The sequence below is a fragment of the Ascoidea rubescens genome (genome assembly GCF_001661345.1).
Source record: "Ascoidea rubescens DSM 1968 unplaced genomic scaffold ASCRUscaffold_3, whole genome shotgun sequence".
In the NCBI taxonomy this organism is placed as follows: domain Eukaryota; kingdom Fungi; phylum Ascomycota; class Saccharomycetes; order Ascoideales; family Ascoideaceae; genus Ascoidea; species Ascoidea rubescens.
This window is the reverse complement of record NW_017962915.1, coordinates 59,902-87,056: the sequence shown is the minus strand read 5'-3', so window position 1 is coordinate 87,056 and position 27,155 is coordinate 59,902. Positions and strand designations below refer to the sequence as shown.

The 27,155-nt window shown below is 33.9% G+C and overlaps 10 protein-coding genes across 10 annotated transcripts; 8 read left to right on the top strand and 2 right to left on the bottom strand.

Moving 5' to 3' along the window:
• Positions 1 to 1,867: 1,867 nt before the first annotated feature.
• ASCRUDRAFT_6796 (amino acid transporter) lies at positions 1,868 to 3,535 on the top strand (the record flags this gene model as incomplete). The annotated part of the gene is made up of 1 exon (XM_020191456.1): positions 1,868 to 3,535. The coding sequence occupies one exon, from the start codon at positions 1,868 to 1,870 to the stop codon at positions 3,533 to 3,535; it is 1,668 nt and encodes a 555-aa protein (XP_020048480.1).
• A 681-nt stretch (positions 3,536 to 4,216) lies between these two features.
• On the top strand, positions 4,217 to 5,128 carry ASCRUDRAFT_74614 (uncharacterized protein). Its single transcript, XM_020192757.1, has one exon. It carries the CDS (start codon positions 4,632 to 4,634, stop codon positions 4,791 to 4,793), a length of 162 nt encoding a protein of 53 aa, XP_020048479.1. The 5' UTR covers positions 4,217 to 4,631; the 3' UTR covers positions 4,794 to 5,128.
• Positions 5,129 to 5,237: 109 nt separating this feature from the next.
• On the top strand, positions 5,238 to 9,944 carry ASCRUDRAFT_74612 (uncharacterized protein). Its single transcript, XM_020192756.1, has one exon. The coding sequence runs from the start codon at positions 5,342 to 5,344 to the stop codon at positions 9,794 to 9,796; it is 4,455 nt and encodes a 1,484-aa protein (XP_020048478.1). The 5' UTR covers positions 5,238 to 5,341; the 3' UTR covers positions 9,797 to 9,944.
• Positions 9,945 to 10,345: 401 nt separating this feature from the next.
• IME2 (protein kinase IME2) lies at positions 10,346 to 13,485 on the top strand. Its single transcript, XM_020192755.1, has one exon. The coding sequence runs from the start codon at positions 10,833 to 10,835 to the stop codon at positions 13,155 to 13,157; it is 2,325 nt and encodes a 774-aa protein (XP_020048477.1). The 5' UTR covers positions 10,346 to 10,832; the 3' UTR covers positions 13,158 to 13,485.
• A 99-nt stretch (positions 13,486 to 13,584) lies between these two features.
• On the top strand, positions 13,585 to 14,589 carry ASCRUDRAFT_69000 (uncharacterized protein; the record flags this gene model as incomplete). The annotated part of the gene is made up of 1 exon (XM_020191614.1): positions 13,585 to 14,589. The coding sequence occupies one exon, from the start codon at positions 13,585 to 13,587 to the stop codon at positions 14,587 to 14,589; it is 1,005 nt and encodes a 334-aa protein (XP_020048476.1).
• A 97-nt stretch (positions 14,590 to 14,686) lies between these two features.
• Positions 14,687 to 16,317, top strand: ASCRUDRAFT_132596 (uncharacterized protein). Its single transcript, XM_020189045.1, has 2 exons — positions 14,687 to 14,779; positions 15,123 to 16,317. The coding sequence occupies exon 2, from the start codon at positions 15,126 to 15,128 to the stop codon at positions 16,275 to 16,277; it is 1,152 nt and encodes a 383-aa protein (XP_020048475.1). The 5' UTR covers positions 14,687 to 14,779; positions 15,123 to 15,125; the 3' UTR covers positions 16,278 to 16,317.
• A 529-nt stretch (positions 16,318 to 16,846) lies between these two features.
• VPS36 (ESCRT-II subunit protein VPS36) lies at positions 16,847 to 18,844 on the top strand (the record flags this gene model as incomplete). Its single annotated transcript, XM_020191613.1, has 1 exon — positions 16,847 to 18,844. One exon carries the CDS (start codon positions 16,847 to 16,849, stop codon positions 18,842 to 18,844), a length of 1,998 nt encoding a protein of 665 aa, XP_020048474.1.
• Positions 18,845 to 19,050: 206 nt separating this feature from the next.
• On the bottom strand, positions 19,051 to 21,648 carry MCM2 (MCM DNA helicase complex subunit MCM2; the record flags this gene model as incomplete). The annotated part of the gene is made up of 1 exon (XM_020190343.1): positions 19,051 to 21,648. One exon carries the CDS (start codon positions 21,646 to 21,648, stop codon positions 19,051 to 19,053), a length of 2,598 nt encoding a protein of 865 aa, XP_020048473.1.
• A 303-nt stretch (positions 21,649 to 21,951) lies between these two features.
• On the bottom strand, positions 21,952 to 22,491 carry ASCRUDRAFT_74607 (uncharacterized protein; the record flags this gene model as incomplete). The annotated part of the gene is made up of 1 exon (XM_020192754.1): positions 21,952 to 22,491. Exon 1 carries the CDS (start codon positions 22,475 to 22,477, stop codon positions 21,953 to 21,955), a length of 525 nt encoding a protein of 174 aa, XP_020048472.1. The 5' UTR covers positions 22,478 to 22,491.
• A 2,040-nt stretch (positions 22,492 to 24,531) lies between these two features.
• Positions 24,532 to 27,092, top strand: ASCRUDRAFT_74605 (Metallo-dependent phosphatase). The gene has a single exon (XM_020192753.1). The coding sequence runs from the start codon at positions 24,578 to 24,580 to the stop codon at positions 26,717 to 26,719; it is 2,142 nt and encodes a 713-aa protein (XP_020048471.1). The 5' UTR covers positions 24,532 to 24,577; the 3' UTR covers positions 26,720 to 27,092.
• The last annotated feature ends 63 nt before the right edge of the window (positions 27,093 to 27,155 follow it).

Sequence of the window (27,155 nt, the reverse complement as noted above, 5' to 3'; positions counted from 1 at the left end):
AAAGCCACTGATTGGACCAAACTATAAAATGAAATATAGCAAAAGAATAAAATAAAGTTTTGCACAGTCTGAGAATTAAGATAGTCTAAAACTTTAATTTGTCACAGAATATTGATAATGAATGTATATAACTGATTTTCTACAAGATTAGATTAACAGAAGTATTACATCTTGATATATTTTCGATAAAAGCCTTTAAAGAAAAAATTTCTTTTGCATTTCCAAATTAACATAAATTACAAGATAATACAAGCACATCGAAAAGCCTTACAAAGTCCATTGGACATCTAAGAAAGCAAATAAATCCCATTAGTGCTCTTGAATTATTGGAATTGATAACTGTATTTGAAAAAGAAGATATTTGCTTATAATTGTATTTAGTAGGCCGAATCTAAACTAAATCTGGCAATTTTTCAGAAAAACCAGTGGTCCAGTGAAATATATACTCTATAACGATTCCAATGAAATAAAAAATCTCTGCGCATAGAAACAATTTAGCTTGAAAAAACCTAGAAAATTATTAGAAAATTCTTTGCATCTTTTTGAGAAGATTTAGATTTCTCAAAGTTCTTTAAAATCCTGCTTTTTAACATGCAAAACGAGAGGAAACAGAGAACAAATAATATTTTCTAATTAGTGGGCCCAAATGTCTCAGAAACAATTCGCTTGAGTTTTTGAAGTATTTTTTGGAGGTAACTTGTTTACTGATGCTGGCTCACAGACTCATCTGTTTATAATTCTGGCGATTTTGATGGTTGAAGAGTCCTTTGAGTTGGATAAAACACAGTGCAAAACAAAACTGGGTCGCAAACAGCTTCTCTTTAGCTATCACCGGTCACGTAATTGTTACAACACCGGACCACACTTCCAAACTCAAAATCCGAACACCCGACACCTTTCGAAATTAGGTTCAGGAGCCGTTTTGAACCAATTGCCAATCTTTGATTATGCACAAGACTGCATAGCGCAGCTGCTTAGGCCAGTTTTAAGAGGTGTATCATGTGACCCGCTTTGATTTGGCATGGCTCCAAGTGCGACGATTAAAAAGAACAGTTTAGTGAAATGATTGGCCAGAACGCAGTAAAGAGGGAAGAGATGCTTCGGGGTTTTTGCTGCACATTTCTTAGCCAATTTTTTAAGGCTTTTATGCAATTTTTCTTTATGAAAAGCACTGAGAAAGGCTCTTCTATGTCTGGTTTTGCCTGGAGACCTTGGTTTGACAGGTTATTTATTTTCCCGCTTGACGTGTTCTGAACAGGATTCTAGAAAAAAAAGTTCTGGAGATTTTAGTTTTATCAATTTGGTTGCTGGATAAATAGAAGAAAGAATTTGGTTGTGTTTTTTCATTTTGTAGATAATAAGTTACATGAAACGTGAAATAGCTGTGAACAAAATTGTACTAAGATTGCTCTAAAAACATTAAGATTACATTTATGATAGGCTAATCATAATCAAGTAATTTTAAAATTACTGCATTTATTTTTCCATTTATCAACAGCACAGTTTTTGCTTGGAATATTCACTTCAGCTACGTTGGAATTATAAGAGTGTAATTGATACTGTTCCATTAAATTCTTATCATTATTTTTTTTAGCTCTACATCGCTGAACCATATTAACTCTATTTTTTGAATTTTTTTTTTTTGAATATTAAACCTTATCATGTATATAACTGGTACAAATTAGTATAAATTGATATAAATATCTCTTTTTTTACTTTTTATCACTATCTTATTACCTTTTTTACTATCCTTTCTTCTCGAACTTACTGTCTACTTTTAATAGTTTTGATACTCCTTAATTTTTATTTTCTTTTTCTGAAAAAATTTAAATAAGCTATTAAAATAATAGAAATAATAGAAATAGAGATGGAAAAGGAAAATCAACTTCATAATATAGATTCTATTAATTCTGTTTCTACAGGTAGCAGAAATAATGCTGCCAACGCTTTAAAGGTAGCTGAGGCTGATTTAAAAATCGCTGAAGCTGGCTATAAGCCAGAGTTGCGTCGTAACTTCACTATTTGGTCCTTATTAGGTGTTGGTTTTGGTTTAACCAACTCTTGGTTTGGTATCTCTGCTTCTTTAGTTACTGGTATCTCATCTGGTGGTCCAATGTCAATTGTTTATGGTATCATTATCATTGCAGTTATCTCAACTCAAATAGCTATATCCTTATCCGAATTATCAAGTATCTACAACTCTGCTGGTGGTCAATATTACTGGACTTTCCAATTAGCTCCTGAAAACTACAAAAGATTCTGGGCTTACATGTGTGGTTCATTAGCATGGGCTGGTTCGATCTTCACTTCTGCTTCTGTTACAATGAGTATCGCCACTGCTGTTGTTGGTATGTGGGTTCTCACCAATGGTGACAGTACCTTCGTTGTTAAACAATGGCATGTCTTTATTACCTATGAAATTTTAAATGTTCTTTTATCTGTTTTCAACGTATACGAAAAACCTTTACCCCATTTCTCTAAAGCTGCTCTTTACACCTCATTGGGTTCCTTTGTAATTATTACTATTACTGTTTTAAGTTGTTCTTCAGGTAACTACCAACCAGCCAGTTTTGTTTTCTCTGAGTTCGATAATGGTACCGGTTGGTCAAGTGCAGGTATCGCATTTATTGTTGGTTTAATTAATCCCAATTGGTCCTTTTCTTGTTTGGATTGTGCTACTCATATGGCAGAAGAAATCAACAACCCTGATACTTTAATTCCAATTTCAATTTGTTGCACTGTTGCCATCGGTTTTGTAACATCTTGGTTTTATTCCATTGCCATGTTTTTCAGTATTAATAATTTGGATGATATTCTTAACTCAAATACTGGTGTCCCAATTTTAGATATTTATTATCAAGCCTTGGGTAACAAAGGTGGTGCTATTTTCCTAGAATGCTTGGTTGTCTTGACAGCTGTTGGTTGTAATATTGCATCTCACACATGGCAAGCACGTCTTTGTTGGTCATTTGCAAGAGATAATGGTCTTCCAGGTTCCAAATACTGGTCAATAGTTAATGAAAAGACAAAGATGCCAGTTAATGCTCATTTCATGTCATGTTTCTGGTGTGCTGTCGTTGGTTGCATTTACATGGGATCAACCACTGCTTATAATAGTATGGTCACCAGTTGTATTGTCTTCTTATTATTAAGTTATGCAGTTCCAATTATCTGTTTATTATACAGAGGTAGAGACAATGTTCCTCATGGAAAATTCTGGCTAGGAAAATTTGGATTAGTTGCTAATATTGTTACTTTATGTTGGACACTTTTTGCAGTAGTCTTCTATTCATTCCCAATGACAATGCCAGCAACAAAAGATAATATGAACTATGTTTCAGTTATTACTGTTGGATTTTGTGCTTACTGTATTATTTATTGGTTTGCTAGAGGAAGAAAAGTCTTTACTAGATTCGAAGACAGACAAAAAGAAGCTGAAGTTCTTGGAACAGTTTTATCAGCTAAAATCACTCATCTCTCAGCGGTTGCTAGTAGATCTGGTGCAAATGTTGATTTTGAAAAGAAAGTAGAATAGAAGTTGATTTGAAAAACTACTGTATTAATATTAAACCATTCAAAGTTATTTTTTTCTGCATTGTTTTTATTTTTATTTTTATTTTTATATTTCTTTTACTATCCTTTTATAAATAGTCATATATTTTTGTTGCTACTTTTACTAGCTTGGTATTTATTTTGATTATTTTTTTTTTTTATTTTTTAATTTTATAGCCTTCTATCATTTTATTACTCCTTAGATTTTTCGTACTATAGAGTAATTAATAATTTAGTTTTTCAACTTTTCAAAGTCAATGGATTCAATTGCAATTGTGAATGATCAAATGTGAATACAAAATAATTTCCGATGACTGTTTGTTTATTTAGTCGAGCAATTAGAAATATTTAATGCCAATTCTAAATAGACATTTTAATAAAGACGAACAGCAAGTCAATCTGAAGATGTAAGATGGAAAGATACACTACTGAGTTGTGTTTCACCAAGCTCGCCAGTCATATCTGGGATTTGAATCAATGCTTTAGTGCTAAGCCGGCATTTAAAATACTCCAACGGAATGTCTATGCGACAATCTGCTTCCGTTCGCAGCTCAACAGACTTTACACGTGACTACAACAGGGTAACACTGTCAATAATGGTTTAACCTAAGGTTGGGTTTCCCAATAATCGCAGTAATCGATGTGGCTGATTAATATATTAGTGGTTGAGTCCTGACAGACATTCAAATGTGCTTCAAAATGATTGGGACAATACGCTAGTTTTATTTGAGCCAGCTTACCAGTTTGCAGACTGGTGCTATTATAATGCCCCTCGTTTAACAATTGTTTTGGTTTGCAAAATAAAGATAGTGCACTATTAAAATACTGGAAAATACAATCAGGTGTCCAGCTGGTAGGAACCCCAAAAAAATCTGTCTAGGACAACAAACTAGTACTCGTTACTGAATAGCCAATCTCCAGAGCAAATGCTCTTATGCCAAAGCTTCCTGCCCTATTCATTTGATTAAGAATTGACGACGATGTATCTCTTATCAACAATATTCACATATTTTTGTGCTTCACACCATGCTAAAGAAAAAAAGCACTTTTGTCAATAGAACCCACAGGGCTGGTTTAAAATGTATCTTAACGCACAGAATGCACGAGCTTCAAACTTCATTCATGATTTTCACTCACAATTTTCGAAAATGGAAAATTTCAGATTCAAACTAAAAGAATCATTTTTTGTTTACTTTTATCCGTTTGGGGGTTTAATGGTAAAACTCACAATATACAACTAATAGAGAAGTATTATTCAAAAAAAAGCTTAAAAAAGGTCTGATTAATGTTACAATTTAGATTTCAATAAGTTTTCTTTTCTTTTTACAACAATCTAGATACTTATAAAACCTATATTTATAATAATTTCTTATTTTTTTAGGCTAAGAACAAAGGTACTTATAACTTGTACATCCATGTTTTTATTACACTTTGAATCCATTTCGTTTATCAATTAGCAAGCCCATATCAATTAATACTTATCAATAATTAGAAATACATTTTTATTAATTTTTTTAGATTAATGTTATAATAATAAAGCAACGGTACTATTAAATAAATTTTTCAATTCTAAAAGGCCCTTTCTATCTTAATATTTTAACTAAATTTGTTTTTGACTATTTCCTTTTATTTATTATTTTTTTTTTATTGTTTTTATTTTTTTTTATTTTTTTTGAAAAGTCATCTTTAGATTCAATTTCAATTAACTAGTATCACTATTCTCAAAAAAACGAACATCATCATTTTTATTTAAATTGCATTTCAATTCATATTTATATAATATAATATAATGGGCAGATTTAATTTGAAGAAAAATCCTTCTAGACATGAGCAATACCTTTCAGCATCAATTCCATATTATAATTCCGAAAACAATTCAAAAGAACATGACGATAGCTTTTATTTAAGTGTGCCTGCATTAAATCATTTTTCTGATTCATCTGTGAATGATTCATTTAATTCTTCAAGTTTTTCTCCTTCACCTCTGCCTTCACCGTCTCCGATTAAGAGTTTCTTACCAGTGTTAAAAGATCAGAATCAGAATCAGAATCAGAATCGGAATCAGAATATAATTTATTCTCTGAGGTCTCCTCTAGTTGAAGAATTTATTGAGAAAGATAGTCAGGTTGATTTTAATTTTGAAAAATCTTTAAATTTTTCAAAAGATAATGATTTAACTAACGGTTTAAATGCTCAGGATCAAAACAAAAGAGAACAAGCTCAAGAAAATAGTGATAGTTTAAAAAAATATTTAGAGGATATTTCTCTTGATATATTGAATGATACATTAAAGAATAACTACAATAATTCTACAAACAAGAGGTCTAAAAAATTCTATTTAAAATCATCATTAAAAGCATCAAATTTTAGTTATTCTAACACTAATAAAGATCTGTCATCTCCCCCAAACCACTCTTTTAAAAACAGTAATAATAATGATAATATTGATAATATTGATAATATTGATAATATTGATAATATTGATAATATTGATAATATTGATAATATTGATAATATAAATAACATAGGTAATATAAATAATATGGATAATATTAATAACAATAGTAACGGTAATGTTACCTCGTCAGTTCAATTTTTACTTCCCTTGACATATTTTAATGATAACTCGAAAAAGAAATCTAGAAATTTGTCACCAATTTTCCAAGATCAAGTAAAAGAAGGAAAAACTTCAATTAAAGTGGATACAGGGAGAGGAAGAACTGAATATACAATTGATGATGACGCTTCAGTTAAACAAAACTTCAATAATATTGACTCGAATTTATGTAATGATGATTTGAGAAGCAGCATTAATTCATATGAAAAGGCTTTAAAGAAAAAATCACCATCAACGTCCCCAATTAATTCCAATCATTCATATCATTCCAGTCATTTATATCATTCATATCATTCAAATAATTCATCATTTTCTTCAATTAATTCAGCATTTTCAAATCGTTCAACACATTCAAACTATTCAACATATTCCTTACAAAACTCCTTTAAAAAAAAAAAAAAACTGCTTATTCTGGCAGGAGAAAAATCAAACAATTACTCCATTTTAATACCTGAGGAAATCAATTTACCACCCAAGATTAGCCATCTCCCTATTTCTTATAACATTGGAAAAATCAAAAAAGGGAAAAGTTTGATATTCAGAGAAGGCAGATACAAATCACTTGAGGAGATCAACTGGAGAAGTAGCATAGACTTTGTTGGAAATAATAGTTATGACAACATTTTTGGAGCGACTGACAGCCCCATCCAGAACATGTTGAGTTTTCTAGGGAAAGGAGCCATTTCAAACTGCTCAGAGGAGACACTTCAAAAGAGCAATGAACAGCAAGCACCAGCAGCAGCAGCAGCATCACCACTAGCAACGCTTGAAAGCCAGCCAACTGCAAATGAGGCAGGAAAGGATGAGAACAATAGCAAGAAAAATGGTAGAGGCAGAGTCAGCAACAGTGTGTCTCTCAATGCGTCCCCAAGCACAGCCGGCGTTCAGTTGGAAAGTGTGCCCGGCCTTGCACACACCTGCAGATTCCCCATTAGGCAAAAGCAAAACTTCTCCCTCAGACAACAACAACATTCCACTGCCCTCGACCTTCTCTGTGACAGTGTTTCACCCTGCCCGAACCCAGGCCTGGTTGGGTCTGAAAAGTTTGGTAGCTCTGATTTATATATAAACCCTAACAATGCTTCTTCCTTTTCTTCCATCAACAGCTTCGACCACTTTTGTTTTGAGCAGTCTCCAGCGTTTGAATCTGAGCCCTCCCTGGAATACAACAGTTGTGGCAGCATTGCCAGTCCAGATCGTTCAGAAAAGGAAATGTTTAAGAAGAACAAAAATACCCCAAATCAATTGTCGGAAAGCGTCAATATTCCGATTCCATTACCTCACCAAATTGATGAATTTGGTACAAATATCCTATTTGGTGCCTCTACACCTAGGGGAAGACTCATGAACAACCATAAATCGAATATTCCACCTAGAAATCCATCTCCTCAGAAACAAAACTTGGTGGGAGCAAACCAACATCCGGGAGCACAGCTTTCTAGCTCTTATACATTTTCCAATAATGGTAACAACAATATCCACCCAAATACTCTTAAGCAGCCTTTCTCGCCTCAGATGAATCAAAAACCAGGAAATTTCATAAATAGCCAGAATCTCAACTCTTCTTATCAGTTGAGATCTCAATCGCCTCGAAGATTAAACCAATCACCTCTAAGATTTCCACAAGTCAATCAAAATCAGAATCAAAGAGCTCCATCGCCTCAGAGAGTAAATCAACAACCCGTACAACCTAATCAAAGAATCCAAGCACCTCAAAGGGTTAATCAGTCACCTCAAAGAGTTCCGCAAATAAACCAAAATCCACCATCTCCTCATCGAATTCCTCAAACTTACCAAAGACCTCAATCACCTCAAAGACTAAATCAAATATCTCAAACAATGTTCCAATCCCCTCAAAGACTACAATCACCTCAACAAGCTCAGTCACCTCAACGAGCTCAGTCACCACAAAGACCCCAATCGCTTCAACGACCCCAATCACCTCAAAGAATAAGTCAGTCGTTTAATCTGGTTCATCAATCGCCTCAAAGAACACTGCCTCAAAAAATTCAAAACATGCGACCAAATCCATCTACCCAGATATCTTATCTATCTAAAGGTAACTTGGAGAATGGGGCCGGTTTACCTTTAATTCCTTCAATTAATAATAATAGAACTAACAACTCTAATAATAATTTCAATGGTAAAAATCAAAGTCAAATCAGCGCAAATTCAGGTACATATCCTGTTAATAATTCAAACAAGCAGTTTAATTCTATATACAAGAATGTTTCACAAGGTCAAAGCGGGGTTGTGTCTAATTTTTCGTCTTCATCAACAAGTAATGTTCCGAATCGAAATGATAATAATAATAAACATTTAGGAAAGAACCAATATTTGAATGAAGTGTCATCATTATTCAAGAAATTAGAGCAATCCAGAAATACTAATATTAATACTAATAATACTAATAATAGTATGAATAGTAGGAATAGTAGTAAAGATGCTGAAAGCAATAAAAATAAAAATAAAAATGTAAATGCAAATGCAAATGAAAATAAAATTAATAGTAAACCAATTATTGAAAAATCAGTTGATAATAATGAATTATCATTGTTATCAGAAGGAAATTCTACGATGATTGGATCTGCCCCAGTTCCTCCCAAGCATAGGGTTGGGAATAAGAGTGGAAAGCATACTGGAAATAAGAATGAATTTGAAAATGACAGTAATTTATCAATTTCGTCAAAAGGAACATCCATTGGGTCAGGTAGATCACTTGGAAGTTCGCAAACCTCATATTCCAATTCATCAGATTATAATAAGAATTTAAATAGTGGAGATAAAGTTATTGAAGATTTTTCTATTATGATTATATCAGATAATGAAGAGGGGTCTGAAAGAATAAAAGAAAATGGCTGTTATAAGAATGATAGTAACTGCGAAACAGTTGGTAATGGAAATAAAATAACAAGTAAGAGTAAGAGTAGGAGCAAGAGTAGGAGTAGGAGGAAAAGCAGAGCTATTAAAAGTAGAGATAAGAGCAGTGGTAGAAATTCCAACACAATGGGTAGTAAAGATAAAAAAATTGATAAATTTCGAAGTGTTAAGGAGATTAATGAGGAAGGAAAAGAAATTGAGATTATTTTGTTAGATGAAGAAGAATCAGAAGAAGGAAAAGGGAGAAAAGATAGCGCAATTATTGGAGATAGAGAGAGTAAGGAAAAAAGAAGTGAGTATAGACCTGAGTTTTCATTTAACACTATATCATCAGAGATTCAATTTGAGAAAAACATAGCGCCTTTAAGAGCCAAAGGGAAAAGCATGAATGAAGTCGAGAATTTTGAATTAAGATTGAATAAAAAAGATGACAGAAAAGATAAGGGGGAATATTCGACTATTATTGAGCATAGCGATGAAAGCTCATCGATGTATTGTGAAGATAGTAATATGGATGAATATGGTGATTTTTCACATTCATCAACAATAATCTCTGCTATTAATTCTGTTTACGGAAAAAGTATTAAAAAATTGGGGTTTTTGAATGTTGAACAAATGTGTAAAGAGACTGACGAGCCATTAGAGGAAATTATTGATATGTTGCAAAAAAATGAGAAGAAGATGGGCAAGAAGAATAGAGAGGGCAGAAATGAGACACATTCACCACTGATCTTTTCAACAAGGTGAGATACAATAGAATAAGAAGAGTAATTTTTTAAAGAAGCGGAATTGCTTTATTCATTTTTGGAATTCTGATAAATAGAAAATACATTCCAGTATGCTATACAAAGGAGAAAATTAATTTGAACAATAATAGTTTTTATTTCATCTGTGGTTTATGATTTTTGATTTGATTTTATGTTTTGATTTTATGTTTTGACTTTTAGTTTTTAGTTTTCTCTTTTCCCTTTGTTTTGTTTTTGATATTATGTTTTAATTTCGTATTTTACTAGAATATTTGTTTTATATTTCGTTCTATATATTGTTTTTTGTGATATGCTTTTATTAATTGTTCTTAATGTTATATAAGTGTGAATAGATGAGCTATGTAATCGTGCATCTCATTGCAGGAAAAGCGCGTATAGGGCACGGGTCGAGTAGGGCTTTTAGCGTGAAAGAGCTGAAGGCAAGAAGAAAAAAACTGCTCTTTTCCCAGTAAGCAACACAGCAGCAGAAAGAAACAATGGTAAGAACAAGCAGCAAGAACAGCAGCGTCAAGCAGAATACTAACAGAGGGAACAGTCTCATCGGTTTGCTGGACAGATAGTGATTTTCGTGCTCCGATCGGTGAGGGTGGTGGGAGCAGCGTTTTCGCAGGTTTACAGAGAAATAGCGACAGAGTATGCTGGACGAGCAGCAACAGCAGCACCAGGCTCAGAGCCGGCAATGGAGCTCGAAGAAGCGTGTCGGATCTTAGGTGTGGGGCGCGAAGAGGTGCTGCTGCCGAAGGTGCACGAGAAGTTTCGGTTCTTGTTCCATAGCAACAGCAGCAGTCCTTTTTTGCAGGCGAAGGTCTTCCATGCAATGGAGCGGGTGCGGATGGAGAGGAAGATGCAGTAGCGGAGGCGGAAGCAGACGCAGCAGATGCAGCACGAACCCTGCGCGTCGTTCCGAGCTGTTGTTTTGTGTCGGCCAGGCTCTGCTCTGTTCTGCTCTTCTTCTTCTCTTCTTTTCCTTTCCTCTTGCCTCCCAATTCATCCTTCTCTCCTCAGGCCCTATCAAAATGCAAAACCACCAAAACATCAACAACACCTCCACCACTCACAATGAGACCCACTCCACCTACAACAAAGACCTTTTGCCTCAATTGCCTCCAGACATCAACAATCCTCCCAATGTCTTGCCCTTGAAGTCCCTCTCGGACAACTACCAGATAATCTCTGAACTTGGAAAGGGAAGCTTTGGCTCTGTTGTCTCTGCAAAAATGAGAAACAACTATGTCAACAACAACCTATCCTATCTATCTAATTTCCTAAATATCTCAAACACTTTAATGAACCCAATTCCAAACATCAACGACCTATCAAAACCTTTAGTAGCAATCAAAACAATGAAAAAGCGCTTGAGCCTCTTGAATGACTACATCAATGTCAAGGAATTGATCTTCATCCTATCTATTCCGTCGCATCCTAATCTGGTTTTTGTTCATGAGTGCTTCATTGATAACTCCTCCTTCAAATTACATATAGTGATGGAGTCAATGGATCAAAATTTATACGAGTTGATGAGAATTAGAAAAAATAACTTCTTCTCGCTAAATACTATCAAGTCAATCCTATCTCAAATTTTAGCCGCTATAAAACATATCCACCAAAATAAATATTTTCACAGAGATGTCAAACCTGAAAATATCCTAGTCATGCCCTCCAAATTATACCACAACTCATATACACAAAACCTTTCCTACAAGCATCCTTATATCATCAAATTAGCTGACTACGGCCTAGCTCGCCATATTCAAAACACAAATCCTTACACTGCTTATGTATCAACAAGATGGTATCGATCTCCAGAAATCTTATTACGTCAAAGACATTACTCCACTCCTGTCGACATTTGGGCTTTTGGCGCTGTTGCTTGCGAAATCGTCACTTTCAAACCCTTATTTCCTGGCATTAACGAATTGGACCAGATTTGGAGACTTTTACAAACTCTAGGCTCTCCCTTTTTATCTTCAAATGACACCAACAATGAAAATCAAAACAGCATCAATAATGAAAATCTTAATGATAATCAATACGATAATCAATATCAAAATCAAAATCAATACCAAAATCAAATAAATCTCCCTATAGGCGGTCTTTGGAATGATGCTCAATCCCTAGCTTCAAGACTTGGCCTAAGATTACCTTACACTAAAGGTATCCTCCTACAAAACATTTTACAAAGACCCGATTTATCTGACTTATCTCATGTCATCCAGTCCTGCTTAACTTGGGACCCAACCACTCGTGCTGATGTCCATACTTTATCCTCAATGCCCTATTTCAAAAACACAATTGTCGACCCCAATTCTTCCTCATCCAGCATCAACGCCCCTTCTCAATTAAACCATCTTCCAATAACTATTCTAAAAAGAACTCCCATTGCTACCATTGAAAATAAATCAGATTTTTTGAATAAATCAGAACTATTTGCCGGTATTAAACGCGAATCAATCGATCCAAAATCAAAAAAAAGATCTCTTCACCTTAAAAGAAGCTTGAATTTATCCTCAAAATTACCTGACCAATCAAATATCATCTCTCAAAATACAACCTCTCGTCGTAGAAATGGCGAAAACTTCATATCTGGTCTCTTTTCAAAATCAAAAAACATCAAGAGAAAACAAAAATTAAATACAAAACATATTCAAAAACATTTAAACAATGATGAAAATATTAACCAATTTAAACTATCTTCTCCTGCTCTTCCCCTCCCTCTCCTTCCTCAAAATTTTTTTAATTCTAATATCAATTCGATTTCTTTTAATGCTTATGCTAGTGACAACCCACTATCTTCATCCTTTTTATTAAATAATAACCTTCACTCAAAAATGAACTTAATTCAAGAACCAACCCATAAAGTTATTAGTGCTAGTACTGTAGATAGCACTGAGATTGATAATGAATGGTCCTTAACTGAAAGTTTGAAAACTTGCAAAACAAAATATTGCGAAGCAATTCAAATTCCAAATTCAATCAAGCAGGCATCATATCAGTTAAATAGCTCAATAAATATGAAAGATGAAAATACTTCTAAAAATATTACCATTGACTTTAGTGACTTGATAAATGATTCCGATGTTCCTTGTGAAAATAGCAAACTTATTAACGATAGCTTAATCGAAAAGTACACTGAATTTGAAGATAAACTAGAATTCAATAATAATTATATTTTAACCGACAAGAACTCAAAAATCTCAAAACATTTCAAAAATCAATTTGAAAACAAAAATAACGCTGATGGAAATAAAGGTCGTAATGAAACCGATCTTCAAAATGATATAAACATTGGATCTGAAAATGATAACTTCAGGGATTTGGATAATATCGATGATGGCTTTTAATTTTGCTTAATGATTTTATTTTATTTTATTTTATTTTTTGCTTTGTTATCTCTGTTCTTTTAATGACTTAGTTTTTAGCATTTTCATGATTTTTTGTTTCACATTCAGGTTTCGCTTTTTTGTTTTACTAGATTAAATTTCCTATATATTACTAAATAACTGGTGCTAGATTTCATATATAACTTTTTATTATTCTAATTTCTTACTGGTATTATAGATTTTAACTGTCTGATAATTAACAACTTTTTTACAAATGATACATATCGCCTGGTAGAAAGCGATTAAAGTGATAGTATCCCGTGAAAAAGCGGAATATTGTGTTTTTTTTATATTGTTTCATTCCATTTTGGGTTTTCTTGAAATCAGCCGAATTTACTTTTAATGCGGTTAATATAATCCTCATTTAAAATAGTAAATTTTAGTGAAGATGGTTTTACACAACAATAAATGGGATAAAAAGGCAAAGAGAAGGTATTTGGCAAAGAAGAAGAAAGCATTACTGAATGAAAACTCAAATAAAGAATCTAATGCCAACAATCAAGCGAACGATATAAACAATGCAGATGAGGAGCAAACAAACGATAATCAATCTGATAATCAATCTAATCATGATTCTGACAACAAGTCTGGCACTGAAGTTAATAACGATCTTGATAATGAAGTTGATAACAGAGATATCCCTTTTGAAGAAGATGATCTTGAAGAATCACTTCACTATCTTTCTTTGGCTAAATCCAAAATCCAGACAAAAGTTGAAGGAGACTCGACGATTAAATCTCAAATAGTGGGCAAAAAACCAAACAAATATGAAAAACGAAACCAAATAAACAAAGCAAAATTTGACTCTTATGGTTCTAACCAGAAGAAAGCGAACGATACCCACACTGTTTTATCGAAAGAAGAGGAAGAGCACTTTGCACAACTACAAGAAAAAATAAAAAGACAAAAGCTTCTCGACGATCTCAAGAAGAAGTTCTCGCCTGTGGACAGTAGAAGTTCTGAATTAGTGTTCAGGTCAAGAAACAAGTCAAATGGTAAAGTGATGAGACTTGATTCGAAATCCAAAATATTGGTTAAAGATGACTCCAACGAAAAAAGGGACAGAGAGCAGATCGATTTGCTAATCAGCGAGTCCTTGGCCAGTTCGCAGAAAGCCAGGAAACACGAGAACTTTGAGCAGGACTTGAAGGATTTGTTGAATGTGAACGTCGCCGGTGAGCGTCCCACAAGCAACAGAAGCACCAGCACTACAAGCCTGCTTGGGGCTGGTGCGCTTCCACAACAACCAGACCTGGACTTTTTGGACAAGCTCCTAAATCTGAACCAGCACTGTGGGTCTCCTGCACATCTCAGCAGCCGAACGTGCTCACCACCGCTTCGGCAATTGCAGCACGTGCAGCATGCGCAGCTCGAGGACCTTCTCCGGCCGTAGCGCGGCAGACCCAAAACAGGAGGCCGAGCGGTCCAGGTGTGGTGGAGTCAGACGCAAACTCGTCGCAGCTCCAATTCGTCTATCCAGCTTTGTTAGGGTTCCTTAAGGTTCGGTTTTGCTGGTGGTGTTTTTTAGTGAGAATGAGGTTAACTTCTGGCTGGAATCAGTTTAAATAGGTATCACTTATTTTGTAAGTTGTTTTTATATAAATTCCCAGAATATTAATGGAAATGCTGTATGAAGAGACTAGAGTCCTGCCACTCCCACAATCATCTGATTTGAAGAACTACAACCACTTTGAATCCCAGGACACAAGCATTTCAAAGGGCTACTCACTATCCAATTCTTTATCTGATTCAGACAATACTTCAGCAAACTATGAAGCAATAAAGAGAAAATACCTTAACAAAAAACCTTATCATGGGAAAATATCTTATCCTAAGACATCTGTTTATGCCTCTTTACCTGAATTTTCAACGTCAAACAATACTAACCTCCAGCAACCCACCCTCCAACAACAATTACAATCTAAGATTATGGATCCTTTGAATCCATCTTTATTGTCACCTTTGAAACAATTGCAGCTGCCCCCAAAGATTGAACGAGCAAAAGTCCCCATATACAAATCAAAGACCCTCGATACTTTACCCTCCTATCAGAAAACCCTGAACTCTTTTGAAACCAATAACAACAACAACGATGATCTTTCAATCAATACCAACACCAATAACCCCAGTAATCATAGTCTCAGCGATGTCTTTAGATCAAATACTTCCTATAATAGCCACATCAAAAAGCTGAGTAGTTCCACTCAGCCCGAATCAAATACAATCAGTAAAGAGGAACTACCCGAACGACCAAAGCTAATCAGAAGATCATCTATGAAAACTCCTGGAAGATCCAGGAGAAATTCATCTGTAGATTCCTCAAGAAGAGTTAGTTTCAATCCCACTGTTGATATCAACAAATTTGATAATAAACAGCCTCCAATACTCAACAAATTAGAAACTGAAAAAATCAAAAGAAGTGAAAGCGCTCAAAATTTAAGAATAAGCAATTATTTAAATGGTATATTTCCTGATAGTGTAAGTAATTCACTTAACGATAGCAACGATAATAACGATTTCGAAGTTCAGATTATTAATAAATCTGATAAAGGCGATCCATTTTCAATTCAAAATAACAGAAATGCTGTCTTGTTTAACGGTACAGATCCAAATCAAATTAGAGACACCGACAATTCTCACCAAAATATGTTCAAAATTGATAACAGTTTAAATTCAAATGGCAATAGAAGAAAAAACGATAATTCTATTACTCATAAAAAATTAAGAAAAAAGAAAAATTCTGGCTCCAGGCATAAAAGAGAATCTAGCAAAAACCTTGTGTACTCAACGGAAAAATTGAAAAAAAAGGCCTTAAGACTAAATAAACCAAATACTGGTGATAACCCAGAATTGATCAAAATTTTAATGATTCTATCCTATGTTTGTTTTTCAAATGATTATACAAATGAAAACTTTCTTCAAAATTATCCCAAATATTACCATTCAATTACTTTCGATAATAGATACGAAAGAGCAAGGCATGTGAGAAATATCTCAAGTTTTTATTCATTTATCTTAATTGTTTTGGTCATTTTAATTATTTCAGTTCCAAGCTTTATCTTTTTGGAACTTTTTGTTTAATTTTTTTTTCTTTCCTTCTTTTCTTCTTTGTTTCAATGTCTCATTGTTTTTCTTCATAATTTCATTCTTCATCCTTGGTTCAACTTTGATTACCTTCATCATCAATTTGTTCATATTTATTTATTTGTTTCTTTTTTTTTTTCATTTCATGATATTTTGGTGCGAAAATTTCTTTAAAAAAATTCTTATTCATCTGCTTTTGAGTGTTTTTTACTGTTTTATGTTTTTGTTCAATATTTTTATTTCTTTTTACGGTGGATTCTTTCAAATTCAATATCATAATTAATGATTAGTTTATTTTTTGGGAGCTGATGATCCTCTCTGCTTTATATCTGAAATCAATCAGAATGTAGAAATGCAATAGATTGTTCACTTAAACAATTCCACTGCCAGAATTCCCTGCAAATTCAGAGGTTTTCTGCTAAACACATCCATTAAAACGTGATCTGCCAATTAGCTCTTATCGCCAGTTCTTCAACAAAAGGCTTTGGTATCACCATAAAAAATACTGATACTGATACTGATATTGATACTGGTAACAATAGACCTTTGATGCCACCACACGACACATGTCTGCATTATCCTTTTGGCAACAGGTAGATATAACATCTTCCCACACTCCTGTTACACAGAAGGATGAGTTTATTTATCTCGTCCAGGACTCCATTGGCTTGTATCAGGGCAAAGCAAAGATACTAGGTCGACAGAATGGCAGAGTTTACTTGACATCCTCAAGATTGATTTATGTGGATAACATTCTTCCTGAGGACAACTCCTTGTCTATATCGCTCTTTGACATCGATCATTTGGAGTTTTATTCCGGCTTTCTTAAATCCTCTCCTAAAATTACCATCTGGTTTAAAGATCATACAAGAAATGTTTCTGCGCCTTCCTCCAAAACAAATTTAAGCAGCTACAATCATTCTAACCTGTATTCTTCCTTCAAAAACAAAATTGAGTTTCTGCCAAACCAACTCAAAGAATCTGACGAGACAATATGGGTTTGTTCAATATGTTATTTTGCTAACCATATAAATAACTCATCGTTTAATTTTGATAAAATACTAGTCAATGATTTTGATTTCAAAAAATTACCAAACTGTCAAAATTGTGGAATCAAGTCAAAGAAAAACACAATAGTAAATGCAATCAAAAAATTTAAAGCTAAAAATAATAAAAATGGAAATCTACTTCCCAAAAATAAACTTTCAACCCCAAAACAGCCTACAGGTACAGAGCTAAAAGAAATTAAATGTCCAAGATGCACCTTCTTAAATTATCCTTTAATGTTGAATTGTGAAATTTGTGGGGAAAAGCTAAAATCTTCAAACATTTCTTCCAATACTGTCAAAAACTACAATTTTAGATATTCTAATATTAATAAACCTTCTAAAATAAAAATTAAAACAGAATTTGACGACGGATTATCTTCTTTGTTGCAAAAATATATCAAGTTAAGTTTCAGAAATCTACTGAAATATGACGATTTTAAAAACTTTTTAAATAAATTACAAGTTTTAATCGATGAGCAAAATTTATCAAAATTGATGGAAAGCGCTGATTTAAATCATGATGTCAAATCAGTTCTTAAATTTGATCTGAAAGATTACAAAGAAACGTCCAGGTCACAGCCTAATTTAGGAATTTTAGGGTTAGAGAAAAAACAAACAGAGAGAGCCGAGTATAATGTCAATATTTTGAATACTTCCATGTCTGACTTGGATTCACTTATGAAGAAAGCAAAAGACCTAATGGTGTTAGCCGATAAATTTAATGACTACTTGAATAAATATAAAAATACAGATGATAAGGTTGTCTCAAATGCAACGGATTCTATAATACAATCAAGACAATTATTAGGATTAAACCCAAATACTGAAACAAACAATATTAGTGATTTTATTATGACAAATAATTTTAATTTTTTAAACAAATTAAATAATAAAGAATTGTACTATAATGAATTGGCCAGGAATATTTCCAGCTTTCTAAATAATCATATTTTTAAATCTGATAACTCCTATAATTTCAACCAATTTGAGGAAAATATTTATTCTGGCGGAATTTTAACTTTATCTGATCTATATGCTCTTTACAATCGTTCTTTAGGTTTTAATAATAACTTAATTTCACCTGAAGATTTACTTGAAGCATGTAAAAGATTTTCTTCACTTCAATTGCCCTTAATTTTAAAAGAGTTTTCAAAAACAAATTTGTTGGTAATCCAAGATTCTAAAATGACAGATGACATAATTCTCCAAAATATATTGCTCTGGATGGAAACAGATTATCAACTTTCATTTTCAAATAATGATTATCTTAAATCGTTTGATCAAATCAATGTCCTCTCAGAACTTTATATCAACATTATCAACACTGAAAATGACTTCAAATGCGGGTGCAACATACAAATGTTATCCTCTCATTTTAAATTAAGTATTGGTGTATTGGAAGAAATTTTGGAAATTGCTGTGAATGATGGAAAACTAATCATTGACAAAACAATTTCAGGGGTTGTTTATTATCTAAATGAATTCAACAACTATGAATATAATGTGAAAGCATAGTTTCCGTTTGTTCAAATTAACTGTTTATTAAAAGTTCTTCTGAGATTCAGTGATTTTATGTTATGTGGTATAGGGTTTTATAAAATAGAAATAATAGAAACAATGGATACAATAGAAATAACGGATACAATGAAAATAATGGATATAATGAAAATAATAACAATAGTAAAAATAAATTAATAGAAGAAATAAATTTGTAGAAAAATCTAATTTCTTCTTGGAAGAGTATATTTCATAAAAACTTTTTGCAATTGCCTTCTCACCGATAATTTTTGGGTGCCAATAAAACTATCAACTGAAACCTTGATCGCTCTATCCAAATCACTACTACTCACAAACTCACTTAATCTCATTCTAGCAAATGATTCTGAAATTCTCAAAATAGCCTCTAAATGTCTAACCGTTATTGCCATACTGCCTGTTCCTATTGACTGTTTTCTTAAATCAGCATAAACCTGAGAAACCTTTTGCATATCCATTTGATTTAATTTTGGTTTTATTCTTTTGGAATAATGAATATATTTTGTTAAAACATCCTGTTCGATCGTTCCATGATTGTTAGATACATCTGAGGCTTGGGACATTTCAGAATTATCTTCAATTTCTTCCGAGTCTCTAGTTTTAGAGGCAGCCATAAGAGACTTGAAATGAGAATCAATTACAAACTTTGCTAATCTTTCATCTTCAACAGGATCAACTAAATCCCTTACAATGCATATAATGTCAAATCTTGACAAGATTGGCTCTGTTAAGTCAACATTTTGAGATAGAGGCATAGTGCTATTGTATTTTCCACCAATTGGATTAGCAGCGGCTATCACTGCACATCTTGCCTGTAATGTAGTAACAATACCAGCTTTAGAAATAGAGATACTTTGTTGCTCCATAGCTTCATGAATAGATGTTCTATCACGATCGTGCATTTTATCAAATTCATCAATAATACAGGTTCCTTTATCGGCTAAAACAAGAGCACCACCCTCTAATGTCCATTCATTTGTTACTGGGTCTTTTCTAACAGAGGCTGTCAAACCAACCCCAGAAGCTCCTTGACCAGTGGAATAAACAGCTCGATAAGCAGTTTTTTCAACATATTTAAGAATTTGAGACTTTGCAGTACCAGGGTCTCCTAAAACCAACACATTAATATCACCACGAATGGAATGTTTGCCGTTGACATCTTTAGGAACTCCACCAAATAGTGAGCAAGCAATAGCAGTTTTAATGTTTCGGTGACCATAAATAGATGGTGCAATCGAATTGATAAGTTTATCGACAATTCCTCTTTCTTTTGATATCTTTCTAAATAAGCTTTCTTCTTCCTCAGAGTATCTGTAAATATTCAAATTTTTATCTAATACCGAGTTATCATAGTTATTTCGTTCTTCAAATAAGTTAGAGCTGCTGCCCTCAACCTGTATTGAATTGGCTTCTATAACAGTTGCAAAGACTGGGAACCCATTCTTAGCATTTAGATAACCGTTGTAACTATTTTTGTAAATCCCAGTAACAGAGACCAACTGACCAGGTTTTGCCATATCTACCAAATCCCACAACAAAATAACGTCTTTATGACGAGGCAATCTGCCAGCTGGAACTGTACCAGGAGGCTCCTGAATAGTAATTTGTTGATAGTTACTATACGTGGTAACCTCAGAATTCATTTTAAATGGTCCTCTTGAATGGCAATTACTGCAAAAAGAGACTTTAACCTCTTGATTAGAGCCTTGGTAGTATGGTCCTAAAACAACACCACATTTACTACAATCAAACTTGACATGCTTTAACTGAGGAAAAACACCTGTTCTTCTTGTGACTACCCCCGAAACTTTTACTAAAGAATTTAAATGGTTTTCTCTTAGTTCTCTCAAATTAAAAAGATTTGGAGAGAAATTCGTGATTCTAACATGAATATCACTATGAATCTGGGCATATTCAGAGTAATGTAATTGAACACATTCTATAGCAACTTGATCAAAAAGTGTAATAATTTCTTCGGGAGATGTACTTAAAAAAAATGCCAAAATCGGTTTTGAGTTGATTAGATGTTGATAATTGACTTCCAACGACTCTGAGTTTATCTCTCCTAATAACTTAATTTTTGAACCATAATAAGAACGACCTTTTTCATCTGTATATTCAAGTAAAAATGATCTCAATTCTCTTGAAATAGATCTTTGAACAGGTGGAGATAAGATCCATTCTCTTATACTGGGAGCCTTGATTTCACTTAATTCTTCAAGATTCAATTCATATGTTAATGGATCTTCGTCAATTTCATTATCACTTAACATTCCTAGATTTTCGTGGTCAAATCTTCTTCTTCTTTGCTGTCTTGGTAGACGGTTTTGATCTAAATCATCAAAGGCAAATTCGTCATCTTCGTCATCTAAAAAAGCGCCATGATTTCGAAGGGAATCTTTTTGCAAAAATCTATCTCTTTTATTTAAAAGATCATCAACCTCTCTTCTTCCACCTATATCTAAGTCAACATCCCCATAGTCATTGTCATCTATTTGGCTGGAGTCATAATGGTCAAACTTATCAAGCTTTTTATAATCTCTAAACATATTGTCTCCAAATAAATCGACTCCATCGACTTCGTTAGCACCTTCATCAAGATCATCGATTTCATCAACTATTTCTCTATCATCTTCTTCAAGTGGAAAACCAGGAGAAGATGGCGGTAAGTTATTAATTTGATAAACATCGTTAGGAGATCCTGGAGATGAGAGAATGGGAATTGCATCTTCATCATTTTCATCGTCAAGATGAGAAGCCTGTCTTTTTCTGGAATTTGGCATTTTGTAATAATCTAGAGTGTGCTGTTGAGGATGATAGGAAAGATGAGAGTGACGCTCAATAGCCAAAGCACATCAAGAGTATGATTATGGATCTAAAATTTCAAAGTATTCAAAACAATGCATTTCCTCTTTTGGCCACAAAAAAGTAAACACGCGTTTCGATTTCGAAACACGAAAAATCGTAAAAAAACTGTGAAGCAGTTGAAAAGACTTTTAAAGCTCAATTAAACATTATAAAGGAAATGCTATATACAACGAATATTTAAATGGCCATTGATGAAGACCTTTCATTCAACAGAGGAGCTCATTTACGCTGAGAGGAATGAGAAGCTTTGTCGATTAACGCATCGGGCACATCAAAGCCTAGTTTTTGGCACCGTTGGAGATTCACCACCATTTGTCCAATGAAAGTTTTGAATGAAGGTTTCGACATTTCATCAATTAGCTCTTCGATTTCTTTTCTGTATTTTTGATGGTGATTTAGATACGCTGAAAAGACAAATAGGTAAGTGAAGGAATCCGGTTTGGTTATGGAATAGTCGAGAAATTTTTGGTAATATTCTTTGACTTTTTCTGGGTCATCATGGTTTCTAAAACCACTTAATAACAAATTCCAGGAAAAAGGGCCAATGGGAGATTTCACTTTGTCAAATTCTTTGAAACATTCTTCAGCTGTTTCCATATCACCATACAGCACTTCACTTTTCAACCTGGATTGAATCATACGAGGATTGAGGCTAATATTACGATCTTTTATGTACTCAAAAAATTTTCTGGAGATCTCAAGTGTTGCTTCATTTGAGGACAAGTCAATTAGTATAGAAGCCATTGGATATGAGGTGAGTCTAATATTTGTGTCATGAATTTCTTTGATAACATTGTTTATTGTTTTAATGTTAACAATTTCACCTCTTGATTCTGCTTGTTTAAATATCATTTTAATTATGATATTGTAGGTATAGATACTTGGTTTTACATTTAGACTTTCCATTTCCAGAAGTAATTCTGAAGCGCTGTTAAAATTATTGTTTTTAATATAAAAGTCTAAAGCATTGTTGTAAAGATTAATGGGAGGAATGTAACCGAAGGAATCCATCCATTCATCGGCAATTTTTTTATATGCAGCAAAATCCTTCTTCATGACAATCTCTAGATAGGTGTTTCTAATATCGTTGGTTAGAGGGATTCTAGAAGATGAGGAAGATAATTTTTGAAATACTTGATCGACTTTTTCATTTTGATTGATAGAAGCGTAAAATTTCAAAAGAATTTGATATGATTCTGAATTGGGAGAAAAATTTTCAGATAATTTTTCCCAAATTGATTCAATTTTCAAGAGTTTTTCAGAGACAGATCCTTCTAAAGAGCTAGCGGTTAATAAAGCGTTCCAAGAGTTAATTGAGGGAGATTCAATATTAGACAGGATTAAATCATTCCAAATGCTTAGTGCTTTGGCTGGTTGTTTAACCTTTGAGTAAGCGTTCATGAATTTGCTGTAAACGAGCTCTGGCAATTCAATCTTTTGATCTTTTGCAGCCACTTTGAACTGGTTGTATTTTTTATCAATACCATCAGCTTTGAATTTTGAAGCTAAATTATCAATTTCTGAGAAGATGTCGGGTTTAGCAAAATCGATGATTTCATCTTGAAAATTAAAATACAAATTTCTTGTGGAATCTAGAATTGATTTATCAATAATACCTCTTGAAGTTAGGAGATTGAAAACAAAACGAGAAGGAATTTTGTCGATTTGTAAAAGGGATTTAATGGTTTGAGCATCGGGTTTGACTTGATCGATTTGACAGTTGGATAAGTAAGCGATAAAGGTTGATAATCTGATGAATAAGGAAGGGTCATAAGTACGATCAGTATCTTTGATATTCGATACAGAAAGGTAAGGTTTATCAGCTTTGAAATCCAACCATGTAACCCAAGTATTGATTGCAGCTTTGGGGTTATTGCCATTAATGTGAAGCCCAATAACAAGTTCGAATATTGGAGGTTTAATGAGATCTTGTTCCATGCAATAATTCAAGATATCGTTAATGTTGAGAAGGAATTTTTTGTCAAAAGCAGGATCTGCTGATTCATCAGCAGCTTTCTTTAATATAAAGGCTATACTATCACTCAACTTCTTTGATAAATAGATGGATAAACCATGTTGATAAGAAGGAGAAGTTGCACCTCTTAGAATATTAAGACTTGCAGTTAAAAAATTGAAAATTCCAGAAGCGTTTTCGGTTTTTTCGAGCTGTTTTAAACCTTCAACGAGTTCATCAATTAATTGATTTGAGCTTTCAGACAAATTTTGGTTGTCAGAGTTGAAGTTGCAACTTTGGGAGCTATTACCAGTTTCGAAAGGATCAAAGTTGGAGGAAGAATCATGTTGTGGAACAAACTCAGAAGCACTGTCCTCAACAGCTGTGGTATCAGAGACCGTGCTATTGGAGGAATTGTATCTCTTTGGCTGGTAGAGGGTGGATGATGGGTAGAAAGCGAGCGAAAACAGGCCTGCTGGCAGAAAGAGCATCAACCTGGGAGCAAGTCTAGCAGCAGAAACAACAGATCTCGAGGCTTTTAACATGGTTTCAGGCGAATGTGAGAAACTGGCTCTTGCTGTGGTCGTTTGGCAGAATCTCTTCACTTCTCCAGTTTCCTCTCCATACTTTTCACCACCATTTTCATCAACTTTTCAGTCACGGAAAAATCCGCAAGCGTGATCCAAACACGTGAAGTGTGTTTACGGATATCACGTGCCGCATGTGTCATTGCTGAGTCAGCGGGTGAGCGGAGAGCAGCTCCGTCTCGGTGAAGTCACGCGCGCCATCGCCAGCACTTGTTGAGGACTGTGCTGGCGCAGAAGGAGCTTCTGCGTTGTTATCACTTCCTCTTCCTGCTCTGCCTCAGCTTCTTCCTCTCCAACCAGAACATGCGCAATAGCCCGTCTTACAATGGTGAAATCTCGGTCGACTCTGCTTCAGCTTCTCCTTCCTGTGCTTCCTCCTCCCTGCATGCTCTAAAGGGCGACGACGACGACGCCGAAAAAAGCGGTCCTCCGTCGCGGTTGTCTCTTGCCCCCTCCTTTTCTGCCGCCAACGTCACTCTTCGACGTGCCAATTGCAATGTGTTGCCTTACAAAACCGGCTCCAGCTTCATCAAATACACCAACGACAACACCAATAACGACAACGACAACGACAACGACAACGATAACGATAACGATAACGATAACGATAACGAAACCTGTAACGAAACCTATAATGAAAACAATACCGATGACATTTCCTCTTTTGTTAGCAACAACAGCCTATCTAGCTCCAACATCTCATCCTGCTCACTCTCAACCCTATCAACCTCTCCCTCAATTGCAGGTTCACCTCATCTTTTGAATGGCAACCCCACAGTTTCGCCCATTAATTCCAACATCAACAAATTGTTCAACTATGAGTTCAAGAAAAAATTGTCACTTTCGTCCACCATTCTAGGTACTAACACTCATCACCAGAAAACCACCTCAAATAATAATCAAATCAGAACATACTCTTGTAGTTCTTCAGCTGTATCCTATTCTTCTAATTCCACCAAAACATCATCTTCTAATTCTACTTTGGGTTCTTCAACCTTTTTGAACTCTTTGAATTCCTTGAATCTTTTAAACTCTTTTAACTCTTCGTCTTCAAGCCATTTAAATTCACTTCCCAACTCAGGCTCCAATTCACTTCCCGCCTCAAATCAAAAATCCTTATTCAAAAAGGTTTTATTAAATTCAAATAGGCAAATCAATCCCCCTTCTTTGCATCTCAATGATAACTCTAAATACAATAAAAGAGTTTTACAAGCAGAAATTGATATCAATTCTATCATTGAAAAATTGATTTCAATCAATTTATCAAATCCAGCTTATCATTCTTATTCCCATTCCCATTCCCATTCTCACTCTCACTCTCACTCTCACTCTTATTCCCATCTAAAACCAAATTTTACCTCCTTGATCTCAAAATCAGAAATATCTTACATCTTGAATTTATCAAGAGAAATCTTCATTAACCAGCCAATGCTATTGCAATTGTCTGCTCCCGTAAAGGTCGTTGGAGATATTCATGGTCAATTTAACGATTTACTAAGAATTTTCAAATTATGCGGTTTCCCCCCAAATTCAAATTATTTATTTTTAGGTGATTATGTTGATAGAGGCAAACAATCTTTAGAAACAATCTTACTACTATTGGCTTATAAAATTAAATACCCAGAAAACTTTTTCTTACTAAGAGGTAATCATGAATCTGCTAACATTACCAGAATTTATGGCTTCTACGATGAATGTAAACGCCGAGTTGGTGTCAAAGTTTGGAAAAACTTTATTGACGTATTCAATTGTTTACCAATTGCTGCAACTATCAATAACAAAATCTTCTGTATTCATGGAGGTTTATCTCCAAATTTAAATAACTTGAATGACATTAAAAAGATTTTAAGGCCAACTGACATCCCAGAAAATGGCCTACTAAGTGATTTATTATGGTCTGATCCTAATCCGGCTTACTCTTCTTCTAAATCTTTGATTTTCAACAATGAAAAAAACAGAAATCAAGAAATTAACAAAATTCCTGATTGGGCTCCAAATGACAGAGGTATTTCTTATTTTTTCTCAAAGAGAGCCGTTGATACTTTTCTAAACAAATTTAACTTTGACTTAATTGTTAGAGGTCATATGGTAGTTGAAGATGGTTATGAATTTTTTCATAAAAAGAAATTGGTAACTATCTTTTCGGCTCCAAACTATTGTGGTGAATTTCAAAATTGGGGTGCTGTCATGAATGTAAATAGTAACTTGGTTTGTGGCTTTGAATTGTTAAAGGGGAGCTTGAATTATCATAATGGTGGTTCTGGTTTAAATCTGCTGATTAACAAAACCATTTCAAATCATTCCTCATCCTCTCAAAAATCAAAATCAAAATCAAAATCAAAACCTGCAAGTTCATCCATCTCTTCTTCGCATCAAAAAAACAAATCTTCTCTTTTGAAGTCTTACCCTTCAAGTTCTTACTCCCATAGATCTCGTCGCAAATAAATCTAAATGCAATTTTTTTTTTTTTTCTTCCATTTTATTGTATTTTCCACTGAATGGCACCCTAACTTAATCTGTACATTCTATGTTTTTCTCTTATCTTTCATCTTGTTCTGTTACGTTCTGTTCTGTCTCACTCTATTTTATTCTATTTTATTCTATTTTATTCTCTTCTCTTCTCTTCTCTTCTCTTCTATATCTTGTCCATTTTTTGTTATTTTGAATTTTATTTACAAACTTGAAAAATGGAAGTCATCCAGCTTCACCTTTTGACTAGGTCAATCCAGTTTTCAATTTTTAGTTTCTAATTTTCAGTTTTCAGTTTTTTTCATCTTATTTTTATTAAATATAGTTCTGTATACTGGTTATAATAAATGAAAATTATATGGATTATTTCTAAAAAGAGCCCAGGATTTATCGATCCGTGCACCGGATTTCT

Excerpts from the sequence above, each read along its gene's own strand:
- ASCRUDRAFT_74614 (XM_020192757.1), top strand. The coding sequence starts at position 4,632 with ATGTATCTTAACGCACAGAATGCACGAGCTTCAAACTTCATTCATGAT.
- ASCRUDRAFT_74612 (XM_020192756.1), top strand. The coding sequence starts at position 5,342 with ATGGGCAGATTTAATTTGAAGAAAAATCCTTCTAGACATGAGCAATAC.
- IME2 (XM_020192755.1), top strand. The coding sequence starts at position 10,833 with ATGCAAAACCACCAAAACATCAACAACACCTCCACCACTCACAATGAG.
- ASCRUDRAFT_132596 (XM_020189045.1), top strand. The coding sequence starts at position 15,126 with ATGGATCCTTTGAATCCATCTTTATTGTCACCTTTGAAACAATTGCAG.
- ASCRUDRAFT_74605 (XM_020192753.1), top strand. The coding sequence starts at position 24,578 with ATGCGCAATAGCCCGTCTTACAATGGTGAAATCTCGGTCGACTCTGCT.